Source organism: Dendrobium catenatum, unplaced genomic scaffold (genome assembly GCF_001605985.2).
Source record: "Dendrobium catenatum unplaced genomic scaffold, ASM160598v2 fragScaff_scaffold_1664, whole genome shotgun sequence".
Lineage (NCBI taxonomy): Eukaryota > Viridiplantae > Streptophyta > Magnoliopsida > Asparagales > Orchidaceae > Dendrobium > Dendrobium catenatum.
In genome coordinates, this window is record NW_021320126.1 from 412229 (window position 1) to 440196 (window position 27968).

Genomic DNA, 27968 nt, shown 5'->3' on the forward strand with positions numbered 1-27968 from the left:
AAATGATAACATTAAATTGGAGTTTCCTGTTAAAATGATAAAAGAATTGAAAATACTTTTATAATTAAATATTTTAAATATATTTTATTTTATAAATAAGGCGGCCGAGTCTTAGACTTCGTTTGGGATGACTTTTTAACTGTTTATCAAAGTAACTTTTGAATAAAAAATAAATTTTTTATTCAAAATTTACTTTAAGTCCTAAAAAAAATCCGTCCCTCACAAAACCTTAATCTAATTTGATTTGTTGATTCACATAACAGAGCCTTAGTATATCAAGGCGAGAAATCATCTTGATACGTATTGCCTGTAAGTACATTTTCGTTGCTGCATATGTGCTATCTTCAGGTCCTTCACCAACAACCAAACCATTTTATTTTTAGGCATAAGGGTTTGTTTAGAAGGTAAAGAAACTTTGAGTCTTCGATAAAAAGGGGAAAAAAAAAAGTTAAGGAACATGATCGGCGCTCAACAATTCAGAACCCATTTTTTTGTTCCTAACCTGCCAAATTCAATCACGAGACCTGCGGCAATTCGTGTTGCTTCTCCGCCGTCGATTTTAGGTACACGAATCACTGCGGTTTCGGCAGCAGGAGCCCCGATTGCAATCCCTTGTGGAGAAGGAGGAGATGGCGGCTGCAAAACGTTGTTGCTTCCATTGGGACTTTGTAGGGAGGCATTGCCGAAGCACGTGGCCGTGATAATGGATGGGAATGGACGGTGGGCTGCTTCAAAGGGAATGCCTGCTGCCGCCGGACATGAAGCAGGTTGCAGAGCCTTGCAGGGGATGGTCAAGCTCTCCTGTAAATGGGGAATCCGAGTCCTCACCGTCTTCGCCTTCTCTTCGGAGAACTGGCACCGCCCCAAGGTCCACTTTTTGGACTTTCTATTTTGGATTTTATTTTGTATGTATTTATGCTCTGTGTTTTCTCTATGTCCACTGAGTCAGCTGTGGATGTTTTCTATTGTTTTCACAGCCTGAGGTTGATTTTTTGATGATGCTCTTTGAAAATGTCTTCAAGAGCTTATCGGGAGATTTTCTGAGGTATCGACCTCTCCATTCTTTATTTCATGTACTGCTAGAAAACTATACTGATCGGCGTGCTAAAATCGTTTAAATACTAGTTTGTCAAGTCTGCATTATGATTATGCTATACAATTCCCTTACCCACCTCCATATAGAGGAATGGTCCGCTTTCCTTTGTATGTGTGTATGGATGAGGTGAACTGAAGGTGAAGCAGGTTTGGGGCTTTGGAAACCTAGCTTTCGAAATCATACATAATATGATGCAGCTGATTTCTTTGTACACCCTATTATAATATTGATACCCGATTAACTGCATTAGCCATCACTGGCTCAAATCTCTGCGTGTCTTGGATGAACCAATATCTAGTAGGATTTACTGCGCTGGAGAAACCAAAACATCTGTTTTCAGAAGTGGAACTATGGACCATTTACGTATGATTCTTTTGCTTCAAAATAAATGGTTATTGTCTTATTGCTCATAACTATACCAACATTCCATTAAAGCGAGGCTTTCACTGTAATTTTTTTATCTTTGCAGATCATGACATTATTGATTTATCTCTAAAGTCTATGATCTTTCTCATAGCATTATCTTTTTTTACATAGAAATGGTGAAATTATGACATAAAAGCTAGATCCTATTGTGCAGCTTTCAAGTGATTATTGGTGACGGCTACAACGGTCTTAGCTGCGGCGAAAACCGCGGGCTAGAGGTAGAGGCAAACGAAAGGAAGTTGTTGCGCTTGAATGTGCCAAAAGACATGATGTATGTTAGTTTTAACAAAAAAAATGCAAATAGGATGAGGTATAAGCCTTACGCTAGCGAGGCTAGGCGTGCCTCAAGCCGGGCCTCAACCAAGCTGAGGCAGAAGCCTAATAAAAAAGCTAGAAGCATAAGCCTCGAGGCGTTTTTCACTAAAATTGCGTTGAGGTGGGCCTCAAGGCGAGCCTCATATTGCGCAATTTAAACAATGGATCTTATATATGACTGCTTTAATTATATAATTACTAATAATACTTTTTAATAAAAATCGATCATGTTATTTCTTTAAGCAAATATTAAACACAAAATGACAACATGCATCCTTGTGGTTTTGTTTCGAGTCAATTTTATGAATCTTTCATGATGATTCATCCTGTTAAAACTGAAAGTGCCATGTCTGATTAGAATTCATTTCTAAGCTCTCACTTGTTTGACAGCTAGCTAGCAAACCTAAAGTCGACACCGTGCTCTTTTTTTCTAGCTCCGTACAGATGAAGGTGGTTCTAAGACAATGTTAACCTTTGAAGCAACTTTATGAAATATGAAACTTGGTAGTTCATTGTCAGACCTTTTGAATGGTTTTTTTAATCCCTACTCCATTATTTCTTAGGTTATGATTCCTGAAGAGTATTAGATCATTAGACTCTTTTGTTGTGTCTTATCCACTAGAGGGTTCCTCTATTGTAAATAGAAAGAGTGGGTATAATGTTCTAAGCACAATATTTCAAATGAAATGATAATCAACCTCAATATGTTTTTTTTTTTTTTCAGTGAACATAGGTTTGTAAAAACTATTGATGACAATATTATTGTCATAATATATAATCATAGATTGGATGCAAGATTTATATCGGATTTTGGCAAGATTTGCACTAACTCCTACCAAACACCCAAAAATGTAAAGTCAAATCTCACGGTACGTCTATGCTCCACGTCATGGTGTTTTCGACTTGTTGGCCCTAATCCCGGATTCTTTAAATATGATTTTTTGGCGGATTTAGGGATTTAGCTAAGCGCGCAAATGGGAGAAATATCATTACCTTTGCGGCGAGCTCTCGTCGTAAGTTCTGATCCAATAGGAGTATCATCGTTATCGAAGGCCTAGAAGTTCTAAAAACTTTACTTCACGCGAAGCAAAACAACAATGAAGAAATGCAAAAGAGAAAAAGCAAACCCTAGGCAGACAATGGCAAACGAATCATTCAAAGCTTTACCTTATGCAAACCAGCAAAGTTGAACAACAATGAAGAGATAGAGAAGAGGGAAAACCAACCTGATATTAGGAAGAATTAGTTTAGTTCCTAATTTCTCAATTAGGAATTAATATAATTAACTTAATTAGTATAATTTGAAATATAAATAATTAATTAGGTAATTAGTAATGTAAATATTAACTAAATAAGTAGTTATTAAAAGAATACTTAATTGACTAATTATAAACTTATAAGTATAATTAGTGATTAGAAACTTATCAAAATCCTTTTAAAAAATTAATGAAATAATTAGTAGTGTAAATAATAATTAAATGATTAGTTATTTCAAATAATAATTAAATAATTAATTAGATCATTGTCATTGTAATTAATATTGAATTACATATTAAAATAACACTTAAATAAGTTAGTAATAAAACCTTATTAAAATAACACTCTAATTATAGTATTCATAATTATAACTTATTGACGTTAATTAATTTTGAATTAATAACTAACTCATTTTTTAAATACAAATGTCATATGAGTTAATCATTTTAAATCCTAGATAGTATTGTCAAACAGTCTTATTGGATTTATCATGATTTAAAAAAGTTTGTACCAAATAGTTTTTAGGATTTAATATTTTTAAGATTTAGTAAATCCAAATTTAGATGATTTATGAAATTATGCTTAAATTCAATCATAACTGCACCCAAACAAGCCCTAAGAATGCAAGGAAACAATATTTAAACTAGGAAAAGATCTGACCATAGAGGAGTTAATAAGTCCGGAGATGAAGTGGGCATAACTTGAAGACAACCTTTATGAATAGTACTTTGCAAATCTCGCCCCTTAGAAATCCTTCTCCCGGTGTTATGTCAATCACACGTAAGAGATTCTTTATTTGGGTGGAAGAGAATAGAATGCAAGAAAAACTCCTCTAATATGAAAAGGGGAGCCAAAAAACACACGGAGAGGGGACAGCCAAGCATGGGGAAGGGAATGGATTGAATGCTTTATAGAGTTTGAGCTTGACTACACCTTAGAATCAAATAAAGTATAAGGGTTTCTAAGGTGTTTCCTAAAAGAATTGATTGCAAAGCATACAAGGAGGAGAGAGGGAGTTAGTAATGTGTAGTAGAAAATGGTTAGATGGCAGTCAATGTCAATATGAGGTGGCAATCACAATCAATGTGCAATCAAACTAGTGAAATGTATATCATAATCAATTCAAATACAATAAAGTGCATGTCTCATGCTTTACCAACACAAATACATGATTCATACTATGGGCTCCAAAAATTTTGCCCCGACCTCCCTGTTGCTTTTTCGGGGGAGTTTTAACGAAATTAAGTTCCTGGGTAAATTTTGGGAAGGCACATTTGTTTATAGATAAGGCTCTACCCAAAGATTTCGTCCTCATTTTGTGAGGACTTTATATATGAAATATGGTTTCTTATAGGCGCAAACCCCTATAGTTAATTACCCCTCCCGGTAACGAGAGAGAACTTTCGATAAAGGCTAGTCGTCAATCAAATACGTAGAGATACATGTTATCTGGCATATAGTAGCAGCATGGGCATTAGGAATTTAAAGGGTTAATATTTAAAATTATAGATATCACCATCTTGTACTTAAAGCGGATGGTGGGGGAATGAATGGTGGACCCGATCAAGATCCCATGGTTTCGTCATCCCGAGCCATCGTAGTTCCTAGTCTACTTAGTCAGAGGAGGTAGTCTACCCAAATTGACAGAAGAATTCTTGTCGGCAGCCATGGGTTGTTTCGTCCAATGGTACCTTATAGATCTGGGGAGTATTTGTCTAAGGAGAGAAATTTGAATCCACCTTAGTTAACAAAGGGCTTTGTACCCTATCAATTATATCCTATTGATTCATATCACAAGGATTTGATGCCACTAAGGAATGTATTGCTCTGATCATAACCGTAATTTAGTAATGCTATTTGACGGAAAAATCACTTCGTTCAGAGGGCCGCGAGTCATAATCGTTTATCTTGCGGTGCAATTTGGCGGCAAAACCGTTGGTCAGAGGATACGTACCACGTCCTTACTCGTAGAAGATTATTTGAGAATGGATCTGATGTAAAACATAATTGCATGGATGAATTGCTTTAAGGAATTTGCATGCTTAATCTTAGAGACCACAATAATTATATCTTTGTATTGATTTTAAACGACAAAAGAAAACACAATGGGCGGTAAGACAAGTTTAGGCTAAATCATATGCATAGGAATTAAGACCGTAAAACATTCAATTAATTTAACATTGCATACATGGAAGGTGTCAACAAGAAATCCCTAGACTAACAATGAGATTAGTACTATGAAGGAGGTCCACTCACTCACTAACTCAACTCTCTAACTAACTTGGTTTTAACAGAGCGGGTTGACACAACCTTTAGGAATCAATTAAACCACAAGTCAAGATAAGACTTGGAAGAAAAGATTTGGAGAACAGGTTTACCTTTGTTAGAGTGGGGGTTGGTTACTTGAATGGTGTCGGAGCTTCTGGCCAATAGTTGGAGACTCCCTGGACAATTGGACAGTAACTAGAGTGGGCTGAAATTACTGGACAGCAGTTTCCAGGTTTCTGGAGCCTTTTAGTAGCAATGGAACTTCCTTTGGCCGTCGGACAGCACTCTATCTCCTCAGGGCAGCAATCAGGACAGGCTCAGGTTGGCTGGACAGCGAGGGAGTTTGCTGGGGAGGTCAGGGCAGGAAGCAGTTTGGCTCCGGACAACTTCTGGACGTGTAAACTGGGCTATCCTTGAGATTTGGACAGCAAGTGTAGCTTATATAGATAGCGGAACAGCAGAAGAATTTGCTGAAATTCTCAAACAACAGCAAGGAAAGTTGGGAGAGAAGGAATCCCGTATGACTGGAAGGTTTGGAATCAGTTTTGGGAAGGTGGGGAAGGGAGATGACTAGGCTGGCGGCATCCAGGAGAGGGAATAGTTTTAGAGAAGGATTTAATTGCTTGCCTAATCAGTGATTTTCATTAAGGAATGAGAAGATTCATCAATCCCATTTGAATCTGAATTGGACTTAATTTAGGGAGTTAATTGGGGATCATTAATGACAAAGTTTAATGAGAAAGAGGGAGTGGGTGGGCCGGCCTAGAGAGAGGGGGAGAATTGTGTCTACATTCAATGTATGTGGGGTCATGGAGTTGATTTAGGGATTGATTTAAATCTGAAATTAAATTCATATTTCATTAAATTAGAGGCTTCCTAAATGGGATTTATTAGGGAGTGAAATATTTGAAATTCAAATATCAAATTGAATTCAAATGAATGCACCTTCCTAATTGAGGGAGGTTATTTTAGGAAAGTATTTAAGGCATATTCGAATTTTGAAATTCAAAATTCAAAGATCATTGGAGAAGGGGCCGGTGGCTAGTGGAAGCTAAGGGAGACCGGCGGGGAGGGGATTTGGGGGAGAATGGCGGCGGATGGGTGAGGGGAGGCCGGCGGCTTAGAGAGGTGGTGAGGGTGGCGGGTTAGGGAGGAAAAGGGAAGGGATTTGGGAAGCTTAGGCGGTGGAGGAGGTTGAGCCATCGGTGGTGGGGAAATTGGAAGGGGTGGTGGATGGAGTGGGGGAGAAAGGAGATGGAAGCAAAATACAAATAAAATAAAAGTAAACTAACGAACTCACAAAGAGATCGTAAAACCGCAAACCTTGGACTCTTCCAAAGGTTAACGGGTATTGCGATTGCCCACACCTTGGGTCTCTCCTCCCATGAACTTGCTTAGAGATCAAGCAAAGAAAATAAGATTTCATTTCAATATCCATCCTCCCAAAATACAAAATGACTAGCCTATAAATAGGCCTCATGAAAAGAAAAGAAATAAAAGACTAAAATGTCCTTCGGGCTACAATACTACATGACCACTTGTAAGGGTATAAAGGGAAAAACAATAATATGAAATAAACTAGTACATATAAATAAATAACTCAAGATCGTAGCTGTTGATCTCCGATGTCCTCATCAGGATCCTAATGATATTTTCGACTAGGCATTAACTTTATGTGAGCTGGAGTAAATTTCAATTTGTCCACCCCGGAAAACTATTGTTGGTTGGATTTTGCTTTAAGCATTGATGGGTAATTTCAATTTTAAACATCTTTGAATTTTTGGATTTTGAATTTTTTAGCTTTTGTGGGCGTTTGGGAGGTATTTGAAATATTTGAAATTGATCCCTCCGGTTGAGATCTACATTCAACATGGCCATCATCGGAGTGTACAGGCATTTTCATTGATTAAACTTGCCGACCCTATCAACTTGCCGATAGGGAATCGGGTTCGTCGGCTGTATGATTTTATTTAATGAATTTTGTTTGTCATAGAATTTGAAGGTCTTATATAAGCGCATAAAGTAGATATTCTGGTCGACACATTGACCATATATCTGTTTGATATATTGAGCCGTGTCGACTCTTATCTATCCATGTAGAAGGATTGGGCTCGAACTTGGGTTCATTTATTGACTGCTTAGCATCCCTAGACGTCATGTGTATATCCAAAACACGCTCATCGGGACTCATACGAGTCGTGTGATTGCACTCTCCCCTTTGTGTACCTATGTGCATACATATTATAGTGTATGTATGAGGACATTCTGGACATTAGACGGGTCTTCTTTCTGCTACGACAGCTTGTAGAGATTCATATTCGTTGTAGCCCTTTTTGTTTTTTCCCGTGGATTGTATGTTGGATTCAGGTCCACTATTTATCGAGGAACTTGCAAGCCTCAATAATCTTATCCAACTCAATGTTCAGAACCCGGTTGAACTGAGACTCACTCTATAACAATTTGATCTAGCTTTCTCTCTCCATAACTCATGTAGAAATCAATAGGCAACTCCTTGATTATGTCATCATCATTATTTTCTTATGTTGTCTTAAACAAAGAATCAATCATTTCAACTTTGGATGATTGTGTATTCACTAACGCCTTATACTTCAGAATTTGTTATCACTGCCTTGTACTAACAATTATAGCAATTGAAAGTACATCAAACCATCCATCACGCTCATTGTGTGTCGTCCTTCAGCATTCGTAGGTAACTATGTATTCATCTATGATTCGACTACCACTGACTAAAGAGATGTCATAATACTCATTATGTGCTTTCATTGATATGATATTGCATTCGTCGAAGGCTCTTGCATATCTGTTTACAATTAAATTGTATATTCCTTCTTAATTTTCATTGCGTGAGGGGTTGGATGCCTTTATTTGTATCTTAATGTTGATCGTCATCGCTTGTAAGGATATGGTGTACCTGTTTGCAAGTTAAGATTGCCCATATAGGGAACTATTATATATGTTGTATGTTTTTCTCCCACGTTTGCAGGGAATTCACTATATTCACAATCCTCGTCGGTTGTTTCCCCTCGCATGCAATGAGTTTTCTGCTTGTATTTGAATTGATATGATGACACCTTCAATATTAGTCAGAAGTATTATATTATTGCTTGCAAACATGTCATGTCCAAAGCTCTTGATCATATATGTAGGCGATTGCATTTTCTTGCATTTGAAAACCTCTTTATGTTAATTGCAAAGTTCCATGTTGTTGATTACTAGTGCATTATTGCATCTTCCACGATATTCTCGTGTTATGAATGATGGCACCAGCCTTCGATAATAGTAGGCAAGTTGCATTCCCATTGTCATATCTTTCATGAATCAATTGAAGATTTTTTTTTTCTTTTTTTTTTGCATTATGACTTGTAGGTAGATTATCACCTCTCCTACAATTCGTATTGATTGTCATTTATGGACGAGTCAAATCCAATATTACAACTCAATTATTATGGTTCAAAAGCCTCCACATCATGACCTTACAATTAAGCCAACTCTTTCACCATCTTTTGTTGCTTTCAAACAAACTCCCCTTGCAAGCTCTTTGTCTTCAATGATGATGCGCAATATGTGATATGTGCTTGATATCATATTCCTTAATATCTTTACCCCATTTGAGATGATCATTACAAATCTACTATTGTTATCCAAAAAGAGATTTCATGTCAAAGCGTATAATGAACTTACACATGAATCATTGCTTGTTTGCATGAGATTTAAATGATTCAAACTTTTCATTCTAATTGAAATGACAATTCCACTGAAATTTTTGTTATCTTGCAAGTAAAATTCTTTATGTTCATTCGAGCTCTTTTGTATTTGTTCAAGTTCAAATTTAGTTTGTTTAATGTCAAGTTCAAGCTCTTTGAGTTCAAATTCTTTTGCATCAAGTTCCCTGTGATCCAACTCAAGTATTTGCTTGAGTTCAAATATTCAAGTCTTTGTTCATCTCATTTGATGTTCAAATCAAATGCAAGTCCAAGTTCAAGTTTGAATTTAATATTTGCAAGTTCGATTAATGTTCAATTTGAGTTGAAGTCCTTTTATTTGATCAAATTCGAGTCCTATTTCAAATTCAAATTGTTTAGATTTTGTCCAAGTTAAGCCCCTTGTCCGCTAGAAAATTCGGCAGCCTCCCGGCGTCTTCCTCGTTTAGGGGAAAAACTAGGTGAGTGACATCGCGGCTGTATAAGTGCTTCAGGTAAATGTCGAGTGACATCGCGGCTGTATTTTCTTCAATCCCCGCTACGCTACATGAGCTCTTAAGGATCTCCGAGCACCTACTTTGAAAGAACACAATTGTTTCCCTACGTATGGGTACTTATTTTTCGTCCTCATGCTATGTGAGCGCTCCGGGGTTTGCCCACCTCGTTGCAAGCGTCGCACCAATTTTCCTCCCCTCGTGCTACGTGTAGGGAGGTTTGTCGGCTCGTCGCTAGCCTCGAGAACGAGATTTTTTGGATTAGAAAATTATACCTTTGCAAGCGTGGCGGGGTCGACGACGATGAGAATGCACAAAAAAAATTTTTTTATTTCTCTTTTTTTTCTTTTTTTTTTTTAAATTTTCTCATTTATATTACAACAACAACAACAACATCAAGCCTTTATCCCACTACATGGGGTCGGCTACATGAATCCTTTTTCTCCATTGTGTCTTATTAAAAGTCAAATTCTCGTTTAAATCTAATAAAGAAAGCTCATTCCTAATATTTTCTAACCAAGTCTTTTTAGGTCTACCCCTACCTTTCTTAACACAAGTCAAATCTAATACCTCTGCTCTCCTAACAGGGTCATGGGAAAGCCGCCTTTTTATGTGACCAAACCATCTAAGGCGACTCTCTCTAATCTTTCTACTGGAGCTACTACAGTATAGTATTAACAGTTAATCAAATTAACTTTATTAGCTATAATATAAACAGCTCATGAAATTAAATGAGTTAACCATAGCATTAATGCTTAATAATATTAACTAAACTAACAACAAACAACAACACAAATGTTAGTATAAGAATCTTTACTGTACCTTTCCTCTTTTTTTTTTTTTTTTGAAATGTGCAAAATGAGTTCACGTGAGTGGGATGGGAATAAAGGCAGCCTTAATGTGAATAAAGCCAAGGGAAATGATGTGTTGTTAGCAGCTGATAGGTTGGAAACAATTGCTATAATTGAGAGGGTAGGTTGTGGTTTGGCTTTGAGAGAAATTTCTGCACCACCTGTTATACTTAATGAGAATGGTTGGGAGCCACCAGCTGATACTCCGGTTAGCCTCCTCACTGCGTTATCTACCGTTGCAATAAAATCTGCTAATAGCGGTACCATTATATGGGGGAAGGGGGAAGTTAAACACAGTGATTACTTCAAATTCCTTTATAGGAATGACACAATGGTTTCTTGACACCAATTTGTATGACATAAAAACTTCTCTATTAGATATTCTAGCTTTTGTTGGATGGCCTTGATGGGTGGTCTAAAAACTGCTGATGCATTGAGATTACGGAATATCATGGTGGATCCTAGATGCTGTCTTTGTCATGCAGAAAATGAAACTGTTACACATTTGTTTTTTGAATGCCCTTTATCCTTTGCTGTGCTCTCTCAAATCATCCTCCCTGGCATGGAAAATCAATTATTAAGGCCCAATATCCTTCAAGCATTTGAATGCACTTGTAAGGCAAATCGTTGGATCAGAGCCTTCTACCATCTTATAATCTGCTGCTCGGTTTATCACATTTGGAGGGAAAGAAATGATAGAAAGTTTGGTAATTATTTTGCCTCTTCCACTACCTTAAGTCTCAAAATCAAATGTGCGTTCTTTTGCAAAAATTTTGAAATGGAAACATGGCTGCTTCCTCTTGGATATGCTATAGATTTTAGCAGGTGGTTATTCAAGGCTGCTGTTTTGCTGTTGCGACGGACAATTCCTTTATTCGGGTTTTTTTGGGCAAGGATGACTGGGTTGCCTTGTTCTCCATAGGATGGCAGTATGGGGGTCTACTGCAACCAGGTTGTTAGAGCTCCGGCAATCCCTGAGCCTGCGTGGGAGGCTTTTTCTCTCTATTCGTGCTCCGGGATTAATGGAGGCTGTTCTTGCAGGTTTTTTTTTTGTGTGAATGCTTTTTTAAGGAGTTCTGACTGGTTTTTGGCAGTCATCTTTCTCCTTGTGGTTTTTGTAGCATTTTTGCTGGTGCCTTTGCACCCATTTTGGTTCTTTTACAGTTTTTTCTCTTGTAACTTTTTTCATATATATGAAAATGGGCTAAACCCTCAATCTTACAAAAAAAAATTATGTGAGGTTTCGTATAGGAAAGTTGTAGGCACCGAAGGTTTTTGAGCAGGAGAAAAGGATTTGCTTGCAGTAGGTTGGGTAAGGCTCGGTTGGCCGTCCAGGTCGGGCAGAGACGGGACGTAATAATTTGCCGGAGTAGAGAGGGGTGATTTGTAGTGAAGCAGGCACAGGAGGCGAGCCGGTTGGTTGAAGAACTCGGTGATAAGCTTTGGTTTGTTCGGTTGTTGAAGACGTAAGACAGAAAGCTTTCAGTCAAGGCAGGAGGTGTGATGTTTGGACCGAAGGCTTGAGGGGCAGTATTTGAACAGCCACAAGGAAGAGATCGGCAGGCTCCAGAAGCTGGATTGACAAAAATAAAGAGGAGGAAGAAGAATACGGACAAGACTAGGAATAGAAAAAGTAATTCTGTATATTAAAAGTAATGAGTACAGTAGCTATATATAGAGATGTGAGAAGGAAAGGTTCAACTAGTATTTACAAATATAACCTAAAGAAAGTACAGTAGCCGTTTCTCTTATTATCCCCCCACAAACTGAGCACTCGGTACAGGGAGAATCAGTTTGTCCCGGAGAGATTGAAACTTGGTGATAGCTAGAGGCTTCGTGAAGATGTCGGCGAGTTGGTCGACTGAATTGATGTGTTCCAGGCGAATTGTCCGGTTGTCGATGTGCTGACGAAGAAAATGGTAATCTAGCTCGATGTGTTTGGTGCGCGCGTGGAAGACGGGATTCCTTGCAAGAGCTATAGCGGAGGTATTATCACAGTAGATGGTGGTGGGGGCTTCTTGAGGCAGGAGTAGTTCTTCCACTAGCCGTCGGAGCCATATAACATTAGATGCGGCGGCTGAAAGCGAGCGGTATTCGGCCTCAGTTGATGACTTTGCAATAGTTGCTTGCTTTTTGACCGACCAGGAGATGAGGGTGTTGCCTAGGTAGGTGCAAAATCCTGAGACGGATTTCCTGTCGAAGCAGTCAGATGCCCAGTCGGCATCAACATAGGTGCAGAGCGTCAAGTTGCCTGGTGAAATCGGTAGACCGAGGTTGAGGGATCCTTTGATGTATCAAAGCAACCTCTTGAGCATCTGGAAGTGACGGTCGGTGCGAGCGTGCATATGTTGACAGATGCGGTTGGCCGCAAATGCGATGTCAGGGCGAGTAATTGAGAGGTATTGTAAGGATCTGGCTATCTTGCGGTAGAGATGTGGATCGGCAAATGGCTTGTCGGTTGGATCGGACTGAGAGCGGGACGGCGTGATTGGAGTTGGAGCGCTGCTGCAGTCGTGTAGTCCGGCGTCTTGAAGGATCTTGAGGGCATAGTGCCGTTGATTCAGCATGTATCCGGAGGAGGTTTTAAGAATTTGAATGCCAAGGAACATGGAAACATTTCCTAGTTGTTTTAGAGCGAAGTGAGACCGAAGGAATTGAAGGAGAGATTGAATTTTGGAGGAGTCGTTGCCTGTTAAGAGAATATCGTCAACATAGATTAGGAAGTATAAATGAATATTATTGAGATTAAAAATGAGAAGGGAAGGATCGGAACGACTGAACCTGAACCCAAACTGTTGGAGGAGAGACGTGAGTTTGTGAAACCACTGTCTCGGTGCCTGTTTCAGACCATAGAGGGATTTGTGTAGTTGACAAACGTAATGTGGATTCTTTTCGTTAATAAATCTGACGGGTTGACGCATGTACACCGTGTCCGTGAGATCGCCGTGGAAGAACGCATTTGAAATGTCGAGCTGTAGTATGGGCCATTGTCGGTGAAGTGCTAGAGTTAAGAGAGCCCGAATGGTTGGCATCTTTGCGACTGGGCTAAATGTTTCTTTGTAGTTGACGTCGAGAGTTTGATTAAAGCCCTGAGCAACTAGACGAGCTTTGTAGCGATCAATCTTCCCGTTTGGTAGTAGTTTAGTTTTGAATGTTCATTTGCAGCCAAGAATCGGTTCTTGACTGGGTGGTGGAACAAGGGTCCACGTTCCTTGACGTTGGAGAGCTGAGAACTCCTCCTGCATTGCGGACTGCCAGTGCGGTATTTTGGAAGCCTGAGCATAGGAAGTCGGGGTGGACAGTTCGGAGGTTGTAGCTGAGAGATCGTATATCATTTTGGGTTTGTGGATTCCCGATTTAGCCTGATTCTGCATTGGATGCGATGGGGCAGGCGGTGGATCAGGTGGCAAGGACTTAGCAGTTGCGGTCTGTGTGAAGGTGTTATTAGCTGGAGTGTGACCGGTGGTGGGATGGAGCGATTGGATCGATCTGGGAGTGATCTGAGCGGGGGTGTGCGAAATGGACGCTGGTGTCGTGAGGAGTAGTGAGATGAATGTAGGCGAGCTGTCTGAACCGGACGGTGAAGCATTTGTAGTTTGCATATAAGGAAAGATATGTTCCTGAAAAGTTACATGGCGCGAGATTTGAATTTTGTTTGTACTAGAATTAAAACACTTATAGCCTTTTTGTTGTGACGAGTAGCCAAGAAAGACGCATGGTTGCGACCGGGGTGATAGCTTGTCTGTGGTGTATGGTCGGAGCCACGGATAGCACAGGCAGCCGAATGTGCGTAGATGATTATACGTCGGTGCGCTGCCATGGATGATCTGGTAGGGAATTTTGTTTGAGATGGCCTGTGACGGAAGCTGGTTGATTAGATAGGTTGCCTTCGTTACTGCTTCGGACCAGAATTGTTTGAGCAGATGAGCGTCTAGCAGGAGGGATCGCGTGAGTTCCATGATATGACGATGCTTTCGTTCAGCGAGTCCGTTCTGTTCTAGAGTATGCGGGCAGCTAGTTTGATGGAGAATGCCGTGCGAGGAGAGAAAAGATTTGAACTGAGTACTGCAAAATTCTCCTCCTCCGTCAGATCTGAACACTTTAGGTGTAGTGTTAAAAATATTTTTCACAAGAGCACAGAAATGAGTAAATTTGGAAAACGTTTCGCTTTTAGAGTGCATTAGATAGAGCCAGGTAAATTTGAAAAAATCGTCAACCAAAATGACATAGTAATTAAAGCCGTTTAGAGATTGTGTGGGAGCCGGACCCCAAACGTCTGATTGAATTAATTGAAAGGCATGAGATGAATTGGTGGTTCGTTTATTAAAGGGAAGTTTGTGGCATTTAGCCATACTACAAGAATTACAATGGAATTTAGTAGTATCAAGGTCTAAAGACGGAATCAGGTGATGAAGCTGCGTGAGCACTCCGGCGTGGGGGTGACCGAGTCTTGCATGCCATAACCGAGTAGATTGCTGTCGCGCAAGAAGAACCGTGGGACTAGCCGGGAAGGTGTTCCGGACGCGGTAGAGGCCGTTATGCAGTTGACCAAGAAGAAGCGGGCGGTGATCCTGACCATCCTTAATGACAAAGCCATTTTCGTCAAATGAAATAGAGACTTTATTGTCTTTGGTTAGTTTTGAAATAGATATAAGATTATGAGAAAGAGCAGGGACATGAAGTAGATTGCGTAAGTAAAGCTTACGAGCCAAGTCGGGAAGAGGAAGAAGCCCTTGACCGGAGTGTTGTATGGGAAGAGAAGTACCGTTGGCGGTGGAGATGGTGTCCGGTCTGTGGTAGCTAGTTCCTTGATTGAGGTTGCTGAAGTCTGGAGTCAGGTGGCTCGATGCTCCGGAATCAAGAATCCAGTTCCTAAATACGCTCCAGCAATTCAACGCAATCTGGCCGCAGATTTGGCAATTCAACGCAATGTGGCCGGGTTTGCCGCAGATTTGGCAAGTAGGGCGATCGGTCTTGGACGTGGACTGGTTCGGTTGAGGAGGGGATGCGTAATCTGAGTTTGAGCGATTATCGTATTTCTTATTCTTGAAATTGCAATTTGCTCCGTTTCCTCTGTTTGAGCTTGTCCGAGATGTGTAGAAGGCCGGATTGTCCAAATTAGCTCTAGTTTCTTTTTGATGTTCTCGCTGCATTGCGATTTCTTCGCTGCAAAGTAAAGAAAAGAGGGTGTCTAGGTCGATGGGGTTTAAGGATGTGCGGATGGATGTTTTGAAAGAGTTGTATGAGGGAAGTCCGTTCAGGATGTATATTAGGATGTCTTCGGTGTCGATTTGAGAGCCCGATGCGGCGATATTGTCTACCAGATTCTTGATCTGCATTAGGTATTGTTGCATATTGGAGTTGTTCATCTTGATGTTATGAAGTTTGTTCTTGAGTTGTATGACTCGAGAGCGAATGTTGGGTTGCATTCTTCTTTCAAGAATCTATCGGTCTTCGTGGGCAGTGGAGGCGGTAAGAACGTATGGTAGGATTGCTTGAGAAATGGTGAAGAAGAGCGCCGAGATAAGGTTGCGGTCGATCAAGCTCCACTGGAAGAATGCACTGCTGGAGTGATCGGAGGGGCAAGAAGCCGCTCCTGTTAGGAATCCAGCGAACCCGTTCACCGAGAAATGCTGCAGAATCTGGATACGCCATATGTGGTAGTTCTCTGTAGACAGAGGGTTGGGAACGAGAGTTTTGAGGTTGGAGATCAAAAACTTCAGAGGCTCCGGCGCGGTGTAGTTGGAGGTGTTTCCTGAGTTGGAGCCAGGGGTGGAGGCGGGAGAGAGCTGATTCTTGATCAGCCATGGATCCAACTTGGTTCTTGATACCATGATAGAAATAAAGAGGAAGAAGAATACGGACAAGACTAGGAATAGAAAAAGTAATTCTGTATATTAAAAGTAATGAGTACAGTAGATATATATAGAGATGTGAGAAGGAAAGGTTCAACTAGTATTTACAAATATAACCTAAAGAAAGTACAGTAGCCATTTCTCTTATTATGGAGTTCATGCTCAATGGGGACAAACGGCAGTGGATTGAAGTCGTTGAGGTGTAGGAAGGGACGGGGGCTTTAAGGTTGTGTGGATATGCGGCTTGGACGTGAAGAGTTGTTGTTGTGTGATTGAAGGAGGAAGAGAGTGAGTTGTGGTTTTGAACGAATGCAAGCAAGGAGATTTTGGGTTTGATAAAGAGGAGGCGGGCTGTGGCTTCAGACGAGCTGAAACGGAGAGGTGGTTTCATGGGGTTGAGCCTGGTTGGATTGAGGAGTTTGGAAACGGGAAGTAACGCATAAAGAAAAAAGAAAAAAGATCTCGAAAACTTCACTCGGCTTCAATTTAACGACGAGTAGAGCTCATCCGAGGCAGCTTGAGCGAAAATCTCTTAACATACATCTCAGCCGGATTTGCGGCGGCATTTCTAGAGATTGATCGAGCTTTCCGCAGTATTTGGACAGAGCCGAGGTAATACACTTAATGTTTGATTTGAGTATTCATTTGACTTGTAATTTTTTTATTAAATTAGCAGTAATATCAAGCTTTATCATTATCATTCCCTAATTTAAAATGGCAACGTCTAAGTGTCAATAAATCAAAATAGCGATCCATATGTATTTCCTCAAAATAAGTGCAATTGCCTCGAAATGCATATAATTTTCCCTATTTCACTTGTCGATTTTGTCTCAAAATTTTCTTTGGGCAAAATCACAGCATATTTAGGGTATTAATGATGTTCTGGATGCAACGGCGAAGTCCGTTTCGCGATCGGACATCATTTAGGCAGTGTCGAGGTTAATTTCCTCAAAACACGTGTTGTTGCATCGAAACCACCTCGATTTTCGTGCGCAACTTCAATTGAATAAATTGGCAATCAATTTAAAGTATTAGTGGCATTTCGGACGCAACAACAAAGTTTGTTCATTAATCAGACGTCATTTGGGTGTCGTTGAGCATCATTTTTCTCAAAATTCATGCTTCACCTCGGGATGCGAGTCAACCTCCTCGCACATTTTAATTTGAATAAATTGGTTGTTCTCCTTAGGTCTTTAGGACATTTTGAACACAATCGAAAAGTCTGTTGGCCAATCGGACTTCGTTTGGTCCACGTCGAAGCCTCTTTTCCTCAATATGCATGTTGTTGCCTCAGGATTCGTGCAACCACCTCGGCCAAACCCAATTGATCAAATAGAATATATATTTTGAATGTAAACGACGTTCCTGACATAACGGCGAAGTCCGTTCTGTTATAGAACATCAATTGGGTGACTTCGAATGCCAAATTCCTCGATTTACATGTCGTCACCTCAGGATTCATGCCACCACCTCGGCCAATCCTAATTAATCAAATAAGATGTATTCATAACTCTTTCTATGAAAGTAAAAAATTTATCTTAGAGGTATAGGAATAGCACTTGTAAAAATTTATCTTACTAAGTGTTGTAGAGATGAGGATGCTTAGGTGGATGAGTGACTTTACCCTTAGAGATATGATTCGAAATGAGCATATACTTAAAAAGGTTGGAGTAGCTCCAGTGGAAGATAAGATTAGAGAGAGTCGCCTTGGATGATTTGATCACATTAAACAAAGGCTTTCCGATGACCCGGTTAGCAAAGTTGAGGTATTAGATTTTGTGATACCCCAAGGATCTAACTTTGAAGAATTATTCTTTTAATCCTTTAAACCATCTACTACCATAGCTATCTATAGTCATTAGTCAGTGAATAACAATACAACATATTTTATAATTTAAAACATCAATGTACACATTTATTCCTTCCCAAAAGTCATTTGCAATACTCAGGATTTACACATTAATCACATATATCCATCCTGTCCTGAGTACAAAAAAAATCACTATAACAAAAAGAGAACAGAGGCTCTTCATTTGTTCCCAAATCTTTCTCTCACTAGAGTGGTTTTAGAGAGAGAAGCTTTGGGATGGCTAGAGGGGGTGGCCTTAGGTCACCTCCTCCAAATGGGGGGAGTAGTGGTAGAGGCGGCGGCAAGGAGGGGAAGGTTGGCAATCTGTGGCAGGTGCTCGCCGACGAGGAGGCCGGTGGTGGAGAGCCAACGGCTGCAGCAAATAGGGGCGGGTTGCCGTCTAGGTCATCGGGCATTGGCCGGTTCTCGGCCAACCCAAGCAAGGGGACGGCTCCCCTTGGTGCTCAGGAGGAGATGGGCAAGAAGGCCGCAAGCACCACCCGGCCAGGAAAGGAAAATGACCAAGATATGGTCAAGACGGCGGGGACTAAGGGGACGGGGGCTGCTTCCATGGAGGTGGTGTCGGCCACCAAGTTCACCCCTCACAAAGGAAAATTTGAGCTCGGGATTACTTTCCCCATCTCCAAACCGTTGGCGGTTAGGGAGCTAATCATGAGCTCCATTGGGATTTCTCCACTAGCTGCCAAGACTAGGGCTAGCAAGCAAGAGCAAAATGTGGAGGCTGCTCGTGCGGATGTGGCGGACGACTACAGCTCGGGTCAAGGCTCCCCCCGCGGGAGCAGCTGTGGCTTGGAGGACGAGCAATTTGTGGGTTTCGAGCGGGAGACTCTTGCTGCTAGCGACATGGAGGATGAGAAAGTGAGCAGCCCACGGGATGTGCAGGAATGGCGACGGGGTCAGATTGTGGCCTTGACTTTGACCGTGTGGATAGGGAGGCTAGTGACATGGAGGCATCAGGTGAGGCCTCGGGCCATCAAACGGATTTGGAGGAGGAAATGGGCGATCAGGCCGAGCTCTAGCTGCGAGCACTTGAGGCGGCCGTTTGCCCAGCTGTGCGGGTCGGCACCGCATGGGCGGATTGCGCCGAGATGCAGGACAACCCCATTTTCGACCATGGTGAGGATGGAGATGAGGAGATGGTGAAGAGGGACTGTACCAAACGCAGTAGCCCTAGGTGTGAACAGCCCCATGGTCCAGGAAACACCGAAAGCAAAGCTCCAGATTTGTGTACACAAGGTGCTTGTAGTAATGCCCCCAAGGACCCAAGTGCCTTACTTAGGCAGGAAGTAGCCGCACGCAAGGTGCCCAGCAATGTGGGAGGCACGGCTACTAATCCTTTCGCCTAGAATAAGGTCCAGCTTGTTCCCATCTCCAAGCTAAGCAAGGAGACCTTCTTAGGCAAGGATGGCAAGTCGGTAGATCCCGAGATTGAGGCGGCACATAGCAATATTGCGAAGCTGGACCGTGCGATTGTGGCCAAGGTATGGGGCGTCGCGTTGCGTTCTCCTACCTCCTCAGCGAACTCAAGAGGAGATGGTTCCACTTTGGTGAGTTTGAGATTGTTACAATTGCCCCAAACTCATTTATTTGCTTGTTCCAAACTTCGGAGGCGAGAGATGCGGTGCTCTCGAGCGGACCTTGGATTGTTGGTGGAAACATTATAGGCATGGATAGATGGTCCCCTTCCGCCTCTCCCAACTCGCTGCATGGGCTACATTCGCCAATATGGATACGACTCCCCCAATTGCCGCTTATATATTGGGACATTAGCAATATCACACGCATCGCCAATATGCTTGGGGACCCTGTGGATGGATTCCCACACTAGTACTTGGGGGCGGTCCTCGTTTGCTCGCATTTGTGTTCGTATTGATCTCTCACAAAAGCTAATGCCGAGTGTTTTGGATCAATGGCACTCACGGGCGTTTCTTCCAAAAGGTAGAGTATGAGGGGCTCATGAATTTTTGTTTCGATTGCGGCTTCATTGGGCATGTCAAGGGCAGTTGCTCAGCCAAGACCCCTTACCACGGTCCGTCCCCCGCTACTACTCCAGCTCACCGTCCTCCTACAGCCCAACCTGAGGGACAACCCCAGGCCGTTCCCCCTTCCAATCAGGCGAGGCAGGCTCGGGATGAGCCTCCTAGCTGTGAGGAACCCGAGGACAATACCTTTGGTGCATGGAATTTGGTTACCCGAAAGAAAAAAGGCAAGGCAAAGCTTAGGGCGCAGCAGCTGAGTGACCAAATACAGCAGCCTCTTAGTTAAGTGCAGCAGGCCGGGGGTGGTAAGCTCGTTCCTAGGTCTCGGGAGGAGCTTGTACGCATGGAAGACATCTCCAATAGGATCGTTAACCCGAACAGCCAACAGCCCAATAGTCACAAGGTGGTATTCAATGCTGAACGAAATACACAAGACCCTACCTCTTAGGCCGTGAATCTCTCCAAGCGTCAACACAAGACTTCGAAGGCTTTTTTGGAGAAGCAACTCTTACAGCTTGGGCCCATTGCCACCCTGCCCAGGAAGAGAAGGAAGAACTTACAAGATGACACTGGCGGGGACTTTGTCCCCTTTGAGGAACAATGATGCCTTACCCTAATCCATGCCTTAGGGTGAAGGTAGTGCTTATCCGGCTGCCGAAGCAATGGGATATCTCTTCGCCTTCGGGCGTGTTGAACCCTAACTTAGGTATCTCCCCCCTCTTGAGTTGTTCTTTAAGCACTACTGGATCTTCTAAGGCATGCATTCGGGGTGGGCCTCCTTGCAAATCAAAGGGGCATCTCATTGTTTTTTTTCCTTGCTTTTTCTTTGAATTGTCATACTTGTATGGAGTTTTGCTTTACTAGAGTAGCCCTTCCCACCTTTTGTTTTTTGTTTTGGGAAGGCATAGTTTATGTTTCCATACTCATTTTGTACTTTCTCTTTTGATCAATGCAAATGCAACTTTCAAAAAAAAAAAAACAAAAAGAGAACAGAACCTAAAGAACCCTGATCAATCTCACTCTCTTGCCTTGCCCAAATCTAAAATCATTAACCACATATAATGAGCTTAAAAAGTCCAACAGGTCACCAAATACCTACAACTGAAATCAAAGCACGATACAGAAGCAATATGCATGTCAATCAGTTAAATCATAGCAATCATTTACACATGATCATTGAATCGATGCAGAAACAGATATCAGTGCAGAAACAGTAATCAATGCATAACCAGTATCAATACAAAGATAGTAGAATTCACAATCAACAGTAGTAAAATTAGTAAATAGTAAAAAAACCCATAAAGCTCAATGAACCAGTACATACGTCAAATCTTTAAAGAAACCATCGTATCTATAACATCAGTCAATTCAATAAAGAAATCGTCATATCTAAAATCTCAGTCAGATCATTAAAGAAATCATCTCCGTCAATAATATCAGTCGGTATAAAATCTTATAAAGCATCAAATCAATAAATCGTTAGTAACTGTTGAAATCAGATCAATGGAATAAAATCATATCGGAATGTACACTTGCTATCCAGTTATTCGATATTACGATCACATGTAATCCATTTAATCTATATAACGTGCTCAATGTATCACATGCATAATGTCAGTATAGTGACTCGGTGGTATCAGTGCCTCAATCCAATGACAGAAACGGTAATACAATAACAGTGAAATCGTGTAGTAACAGTAAATCCGTACAGTAATGATAAATTCGTACAATATCAATAAATTCGTACAGTAATGATAAGAATAATGCTTTAAACATGTATTTCAGTAGTCACACTAAACAAGTAGAAGTCCTAGCTATTACGATGTTTTTCAGTGTTAGTATCAGTATTAGTAAATATTTGGCTCAGTAAATAGAGTCGTCACCCTTTGTCCGTCGGCACAGTAGTAATCTACTCCCAATCAGTGTATCACGTGAATCAGTAGAGGATAACACAAAATCGCAGTATTTAAAGGAAAGCCCGTCGGCCCACCATCCTGTACAGGTAAATCAATCTCCAACCAATGAGTCAACCAGTCTTTACTTGTTTGTTTCACACACATATAATATTATCAATATACTATAACAGTAATAGCGACCAGCTATTACTCAAGCACATATTTACATCCATTTAATGCATTATAACAAATAGTGCATGATTAAGCTTAATTCAGAAAACCCTTAAGATATCATACAGTAGACAGATGTCGTCGTTGTAAAATACACAGTTTCAAAAAATTATCAAATTACCATAAATCGTGTAAAACATCATTTTAAAGCTTTTATTAAACTGAAGCAATATTTTTTCGACATCTGGATAATTTTATATTCGATAAAAACCCCGCAGATTTCAAAATATTTGGTGAAAAATCACAAATAAATACGCAAAATACTCATAATCATGTTCTCTATAACATACAAAAAGTTACGCGTTAAAAGTTTCGTCAATACAAAGATATGCACGTTTTTTAGTAACCGAAATACAAATCTGAGCAGAAAAATACCGAAACATGAAATCTTCGAAATCAGAAATAGGATACAGATTCCATACTGTGAGACAAACAATTCTTTCAATTGTGTCGACAGACGAAAATCGCTCCGCAGCCTTCGAAATCAAGCTTTTCATTTCTCTTTCCTTCTCTTTCTCTCTCCTCTAAATGATCAAATAGTCCTTATATAGAGAAAAAAGATATTTACGTTCGTACTGGGACGATCTGTTCTGTACACAAATCGTACGGACGATAATTGATTTTTGTCCCTGGATGAAAGGCTCTGTCAAAAATTTTTGTTCAGTTCGTACAGACGAACCTCCAATTTGTTCTGTTCGTACAGACTAACTACACAAAAAAAAATTGAAATCCAAGGGTTCTCACAGATTTGACTTATGTTAAGAAAGATAGAGATAGACCTAAAAAGACTTGGTTAGAAAATATTAGAAATGATCTTTCTTTATGAGATTTAAATGAGAATTTGACTTTTAACAAGATAAAATGACGAAAAAGGATTCATATAGCCGACCCCACGTAGTGGGACAAAGGCTTGATGTTATTGTTGTTGTTGTAGAGTATAGGAATATTACTTGTGAAATACTAAGTTATTTGTAAAATAAATTTACTTTTGGACAATGGAAATCATAATACCTTTTTCTGGGAAACTTTTGAATGTACCTGATAATGTTGAACATCCTCCCAATGCTTGTATTTTGGGTTTTGGATGTGTTGGCTCATAATTTTTATAATGAATGAAATATGAAGCATAATGACATAACAACAACATCAAGCCTTTATCCCACTACGTGGGGTCAGCTACACGAATCATTTTTCTCCATTGTGTTCTGTTAAGAGTCAAATTCTTACTTAAATCTAATAAAAAAATGTTATTTTTAATATTTGTAACCATGTCTTTTTAGGTATACCTCAACTTTCTTAACATAAGCAAAATCTAATACATCTACTCTTCTAGATGGGTCATTGGAAGGCCACTACCATCTTTTCACATATATACTCATTTCACATCCTTTCTCTAAGAGTAAAGCCACTCATCCACCTAAGCCTCCTCATCTCTGTAACACTTAATATTATGCTTCTCTTTTAATGGTTAAACATTCTGCACCATAAAGCATTGCAGGTCTCACTACCATCTTATAGAATTTTTCCTTAAGTTTGAGGGGACTTTTCTATCACACAACAAGCCCAATGCATTCCTCCACTTCAACCATCCAACTTGAATTCTATTAATAATATCCCATCTATTTCACCATCACTCTGAAAAATAGACCCAAGATATCTAAAACGGGTACTCTTATTAATGACTTGATTGTCCAAAGTCACAATCCCCCCACTAGTTCTATTACTACTAAAATTATACTCAATATATTCAATTTTAAATGTACTTTAACGAAAACCTTTAGACTATATGATTAACATCCATATTCAAGTTTACCTTCAACTCCATATCTAGTCTTATTAACAGGAGGAATATCATCAGCAAAAAGCACACACTAGGATACAACCTCTTGCAAATGTCTAGTGAGAATATCCATGGCTAAAGCAAAAAGATATTGGCTTAAGGTTGATCCTTAATGAAATAGTACTTATCTTGAAAAGTTTTCATATGATTTCTCTAAATCAATAAATATTATATGTTGATCCTCCTTATTCTGTCTATACTTCTCCATCAAACTCTCAATAAATGTTTTGCTTCCATAGTAGACCTACTCGCTATGAATCCAAATTGATTTTGAGAAACATTAGTATCACGTCTTAACCTATGCTCCTATGTTTCCCAATGGCATTAAATCCTTGAGATATGAATCAATAGTATATACTTGATAGGGAAGAAAGCTCTCTGTTAGCTAAGGTGCATTCAAATTTGTCCCCTTAGATAAATACTCACCCCATGTCTACAAGGTACCCTTGGGCGAAGCAACCCATGGCTGCCGACAATGATCCTTCTCTCAGGTTGGGTCGACTACCTCCTCTGACTAAGTAGACCAAAGAACATGATGAACTGGGATGACGGAACCATGGGATTTTGATCGACTCATCAACATTCCCCCCACCATCCGCTTTAAGTCCAAGATGATGAAATTTTTAATACTAAATATCAAATTTTCAAATACCAACCAATGATGCTACCATACGTTGGATATCATATCTACGGATACGATGTATTCATTTGACAACTAGCTTTAATCGAAAGTTCTCTCTCGCTATCGGGAGGTGTAATTAGCTATAGGGTAGGCCTACAAGCGAATCAAACGTTCGACGAGCTACTTCTTACTCGGTTTCATTAATTGTGATCGTTTAATTAATTAAACAAACAAACATAAACAACATTTTAAATACTCTATCATTAAATAAACAAGCTTGAACATTAATATGTTCGGCTCATTAATGTTCATGAGCAACATCATTTGAAGCTCGTGAATAAACTCGACATTAAGCTCAATAAGAAGTTTGATAAAAGCTCAATTTTTGTTTGATTCAAAACTCGTAAATAAGCTCGATAAAAACTCAATTAATATTTGATTATAAAATTGATAAATATACATAATATAAATATTTTATATTTATTATAACTAAATAATTATTATTAAATAATAAAATTTAAAGTAATTAAATATTATAATATATGCTAACTAAAATAAAATTTACATATTTATTAAATTTTACTGAATACAAAAGGACAATAAACAGGTAAGCTTCATTTGAAAATATATTCATATAGAATAATCTTATTTCATTTTACATAGATAATTACTTTTATTATAAATTTATTTTATTTTATTTTATACCTTCAATAAAATGAATTTGTTCATAACCAAAGATATTTCACATTTGTTCATATTTGCTAGATTATTTATTTAAAATATTCATGAACAAATATAAGATGAATTATAAATCACTTGTTCGTGAATGAGCTCATTTAGTAGCTCGAAAAAATTAGTTATATATGTTCATGAACATACTCATTTAATAGCTCAAGAATACTCGTTAGATATGTTCATGAACGTGCTTGTTTTATAGTTTAAAAAAATTTCGCTAAATATGTTCACGAACATGCTCAATGTAATTGTTTGTTTGGAGGCTTGATAAAGCTAGTTTGTTAAGTTAATGAACATTTAGAAGTAGAGCTCGTTTATAGCTCGTTAAAGCTTATTTGTTTAAAGCTTGATAAGCACTAAAAGAATTGAACATGAACCAAATATGAACACAAATAGTAAAGTTCGAATCACACACAAACCAAACTTGAACAAGCTGATAATAAATGAACTCAAACATGAACACTTACATACTCGGCTCGGCTCGATTCGTTTGCAGCCCATCTATAGGGGCTTGCGCCTATAGGAAACCATAACTCGGATTATAAAGACCTCGTAAAATAAGGGCAAAATCTCTGTGTAGTGTCTTATCTACAAACCTAATATGTCTTCTGAAAATTTGCCTCAGAACATAATTTGTTAAAACTCCCCTGAAGAAGAGGGGAGGCCGGGGTGCGAATTTTTGGAGCCCACTTCCGGCTTTTTGCTAGTGTAACTTCTCTACTAGATTGCATGATTTTTATGTTTGTGTATTTCTATATTTTGTTCTAGTAGATGACTTTAATTGCAGTTTGCATTGAATATTTTTCAGTTTTGGTTTTCATCTCTATTAACAAATCATTGTTAAAACTAAGAGTTTGTCGTGTAAATTTTGTGCATGTGTTGCATGATTTTCTTAGTCTACATATGCATTAGAAAATTAAGACCTAAGACATCCTGAATCACTAATTATTATTTTTCCTGATTAAATTATTGCTAGTAAACATCAGATTTCTTCTACATCCTTTGCAGCCATATATATGGAATTTATGCTTCACACGAAAGAAACCAAAATGTGAATGGAAAATTTTATGACCCGTGTAATGATACGATACGCTTCTCTAGATATGCAAGGGTTGCCTTTTATTTTATCAGGTTTGGCTGGTTGCTACCTGCTTCAAGCAAAATAGTAATATTGCTTTTGATTGTTTGATACTGGCAGGGAAGGTATTCGAATATGCATCATTGGTGATTCTTCAAAACTTCCAAAATCTCTGCAGAATATGGCTACAGAGCTGGAGGAAATTACACGCAACAATTCACGGCTTGATTTAATTATTGCTTTAAGCTACAGTGGAAGAACTGACATAGTCCAAGCTTGCCAGAAGATTGCTCAGAAGGTGAAAAACGGGATACTTAAACCTGAAGACATAACCGAATCTCGGGTCGCGCAAGAACTAGATACAAGTTGTGCTGCTGGTTATGCTTACCCTGACCTCCTTATCAGAACTAGTGGTGAACTGAGATTAAGCAATTTCTTATTATGGGAATTAGCATACACTGAGCTTTACTTTGCACAGTCACACTGGCCAGATTTTGGAGAAGATGAATATGCTGAGGCTTTACTTGCATTTCAGAAAAGACAGAGGCGATTTGGTTTAAGAACCACTTCATAGTTCATAGTAATAACTTTTGGGAGTTTGACAAAAATATTTTCTATTTATCTTTCTTTTGAGGTGGGTTATTATAGGTTTCCCTTGTTTCTACTTGTTACATACTCTACAGCCAAGCAAAGAAGCTCATCCTTCTGCCTCTGTTTAGAAATGTTAGTTATTCTGCCTTAGGATCAGTCACTACCCACGTTACTGTTTTGACAGTTTTTTTATTCCATTTTCCTGTGACTAATCCTAATTACTAGGTAGTTATGCATTCAGTTTTAGGTTTTTCAATAATTTAAAAACTATATGCTTTTATCATTAGGTGTGGCTAAAGGTTAACATTATAGAAAATTTGTATTTTTCTACATTCCGCGCTGTATGTGTCTGCAATCCTTAAATTGAATTTCCAGTTTTCTCTCTTTTGTGATATCATAAATCTATTCCAATTATTCTTTCATCACTTGGAAATAAAATAAGGCCCAAACCTCTCTTCTTAAGGTATCTGTGAGTGAGTTTTGACGAAGTCATGTATGCAAAGCAAAGTTTTCTCAATTGCTCCTCGGATGTTCAATAGGGACAAGATACGCTACAGGATTATAACAAAAACATCATCCAGCAGTCAACATCAATATACAACCAAGTGCATTAAACCTTGCAAGTAGCAGGGGGACTTAATATGCAATGAATTGAAAGCCAGGGTGTGTTCAAAGAGCTCGAAGAAAATGCAGTCATGTAATTAACATCATTTAACTGCGGGAAAATACATTGGTCCTCTACAAGCAAAAGTAGGTGATACATAGCAGATGCAAACATCTACAAGCCCTTGTAGGAAACCTGTGATGTACACAATGTGCCGTCTACAAGCGAATACAAAAGAA

The 27968-nt window shown here is 39.5% G+C and overlaps 1 protein-coding gene across 1 annotated transcript; it reads left to right on the forward strand.

The window, feature by feature from the left end:
• Nucleotides 1-315: 315 nt before the first annotated feature.
• LOC110104432 (dehydrodolichyl diphosphate synthase 2) lies at nucleotides 316-27408 on the forward strand. The gene is made up of 3 exons (XM_020833541.2): nucleotides 316-868; nucleotides 978-1045; nucleotides 26655-27408. The coding sequence occupies exons 1-3, from the start codon at nucleotides 458-460 to the stop codon at nucleotides 27106-27108; spliced, it is 933 nt and encodes a 310-aa protein (XP_020689200.1). The 5' UTR covers nucleotides 316-457; the 3' UTR covers nucleotides 27109-27408.
• The last annotated feature ends 560 nt before the right edge of the window (nucleotides 27409-27968 follow it).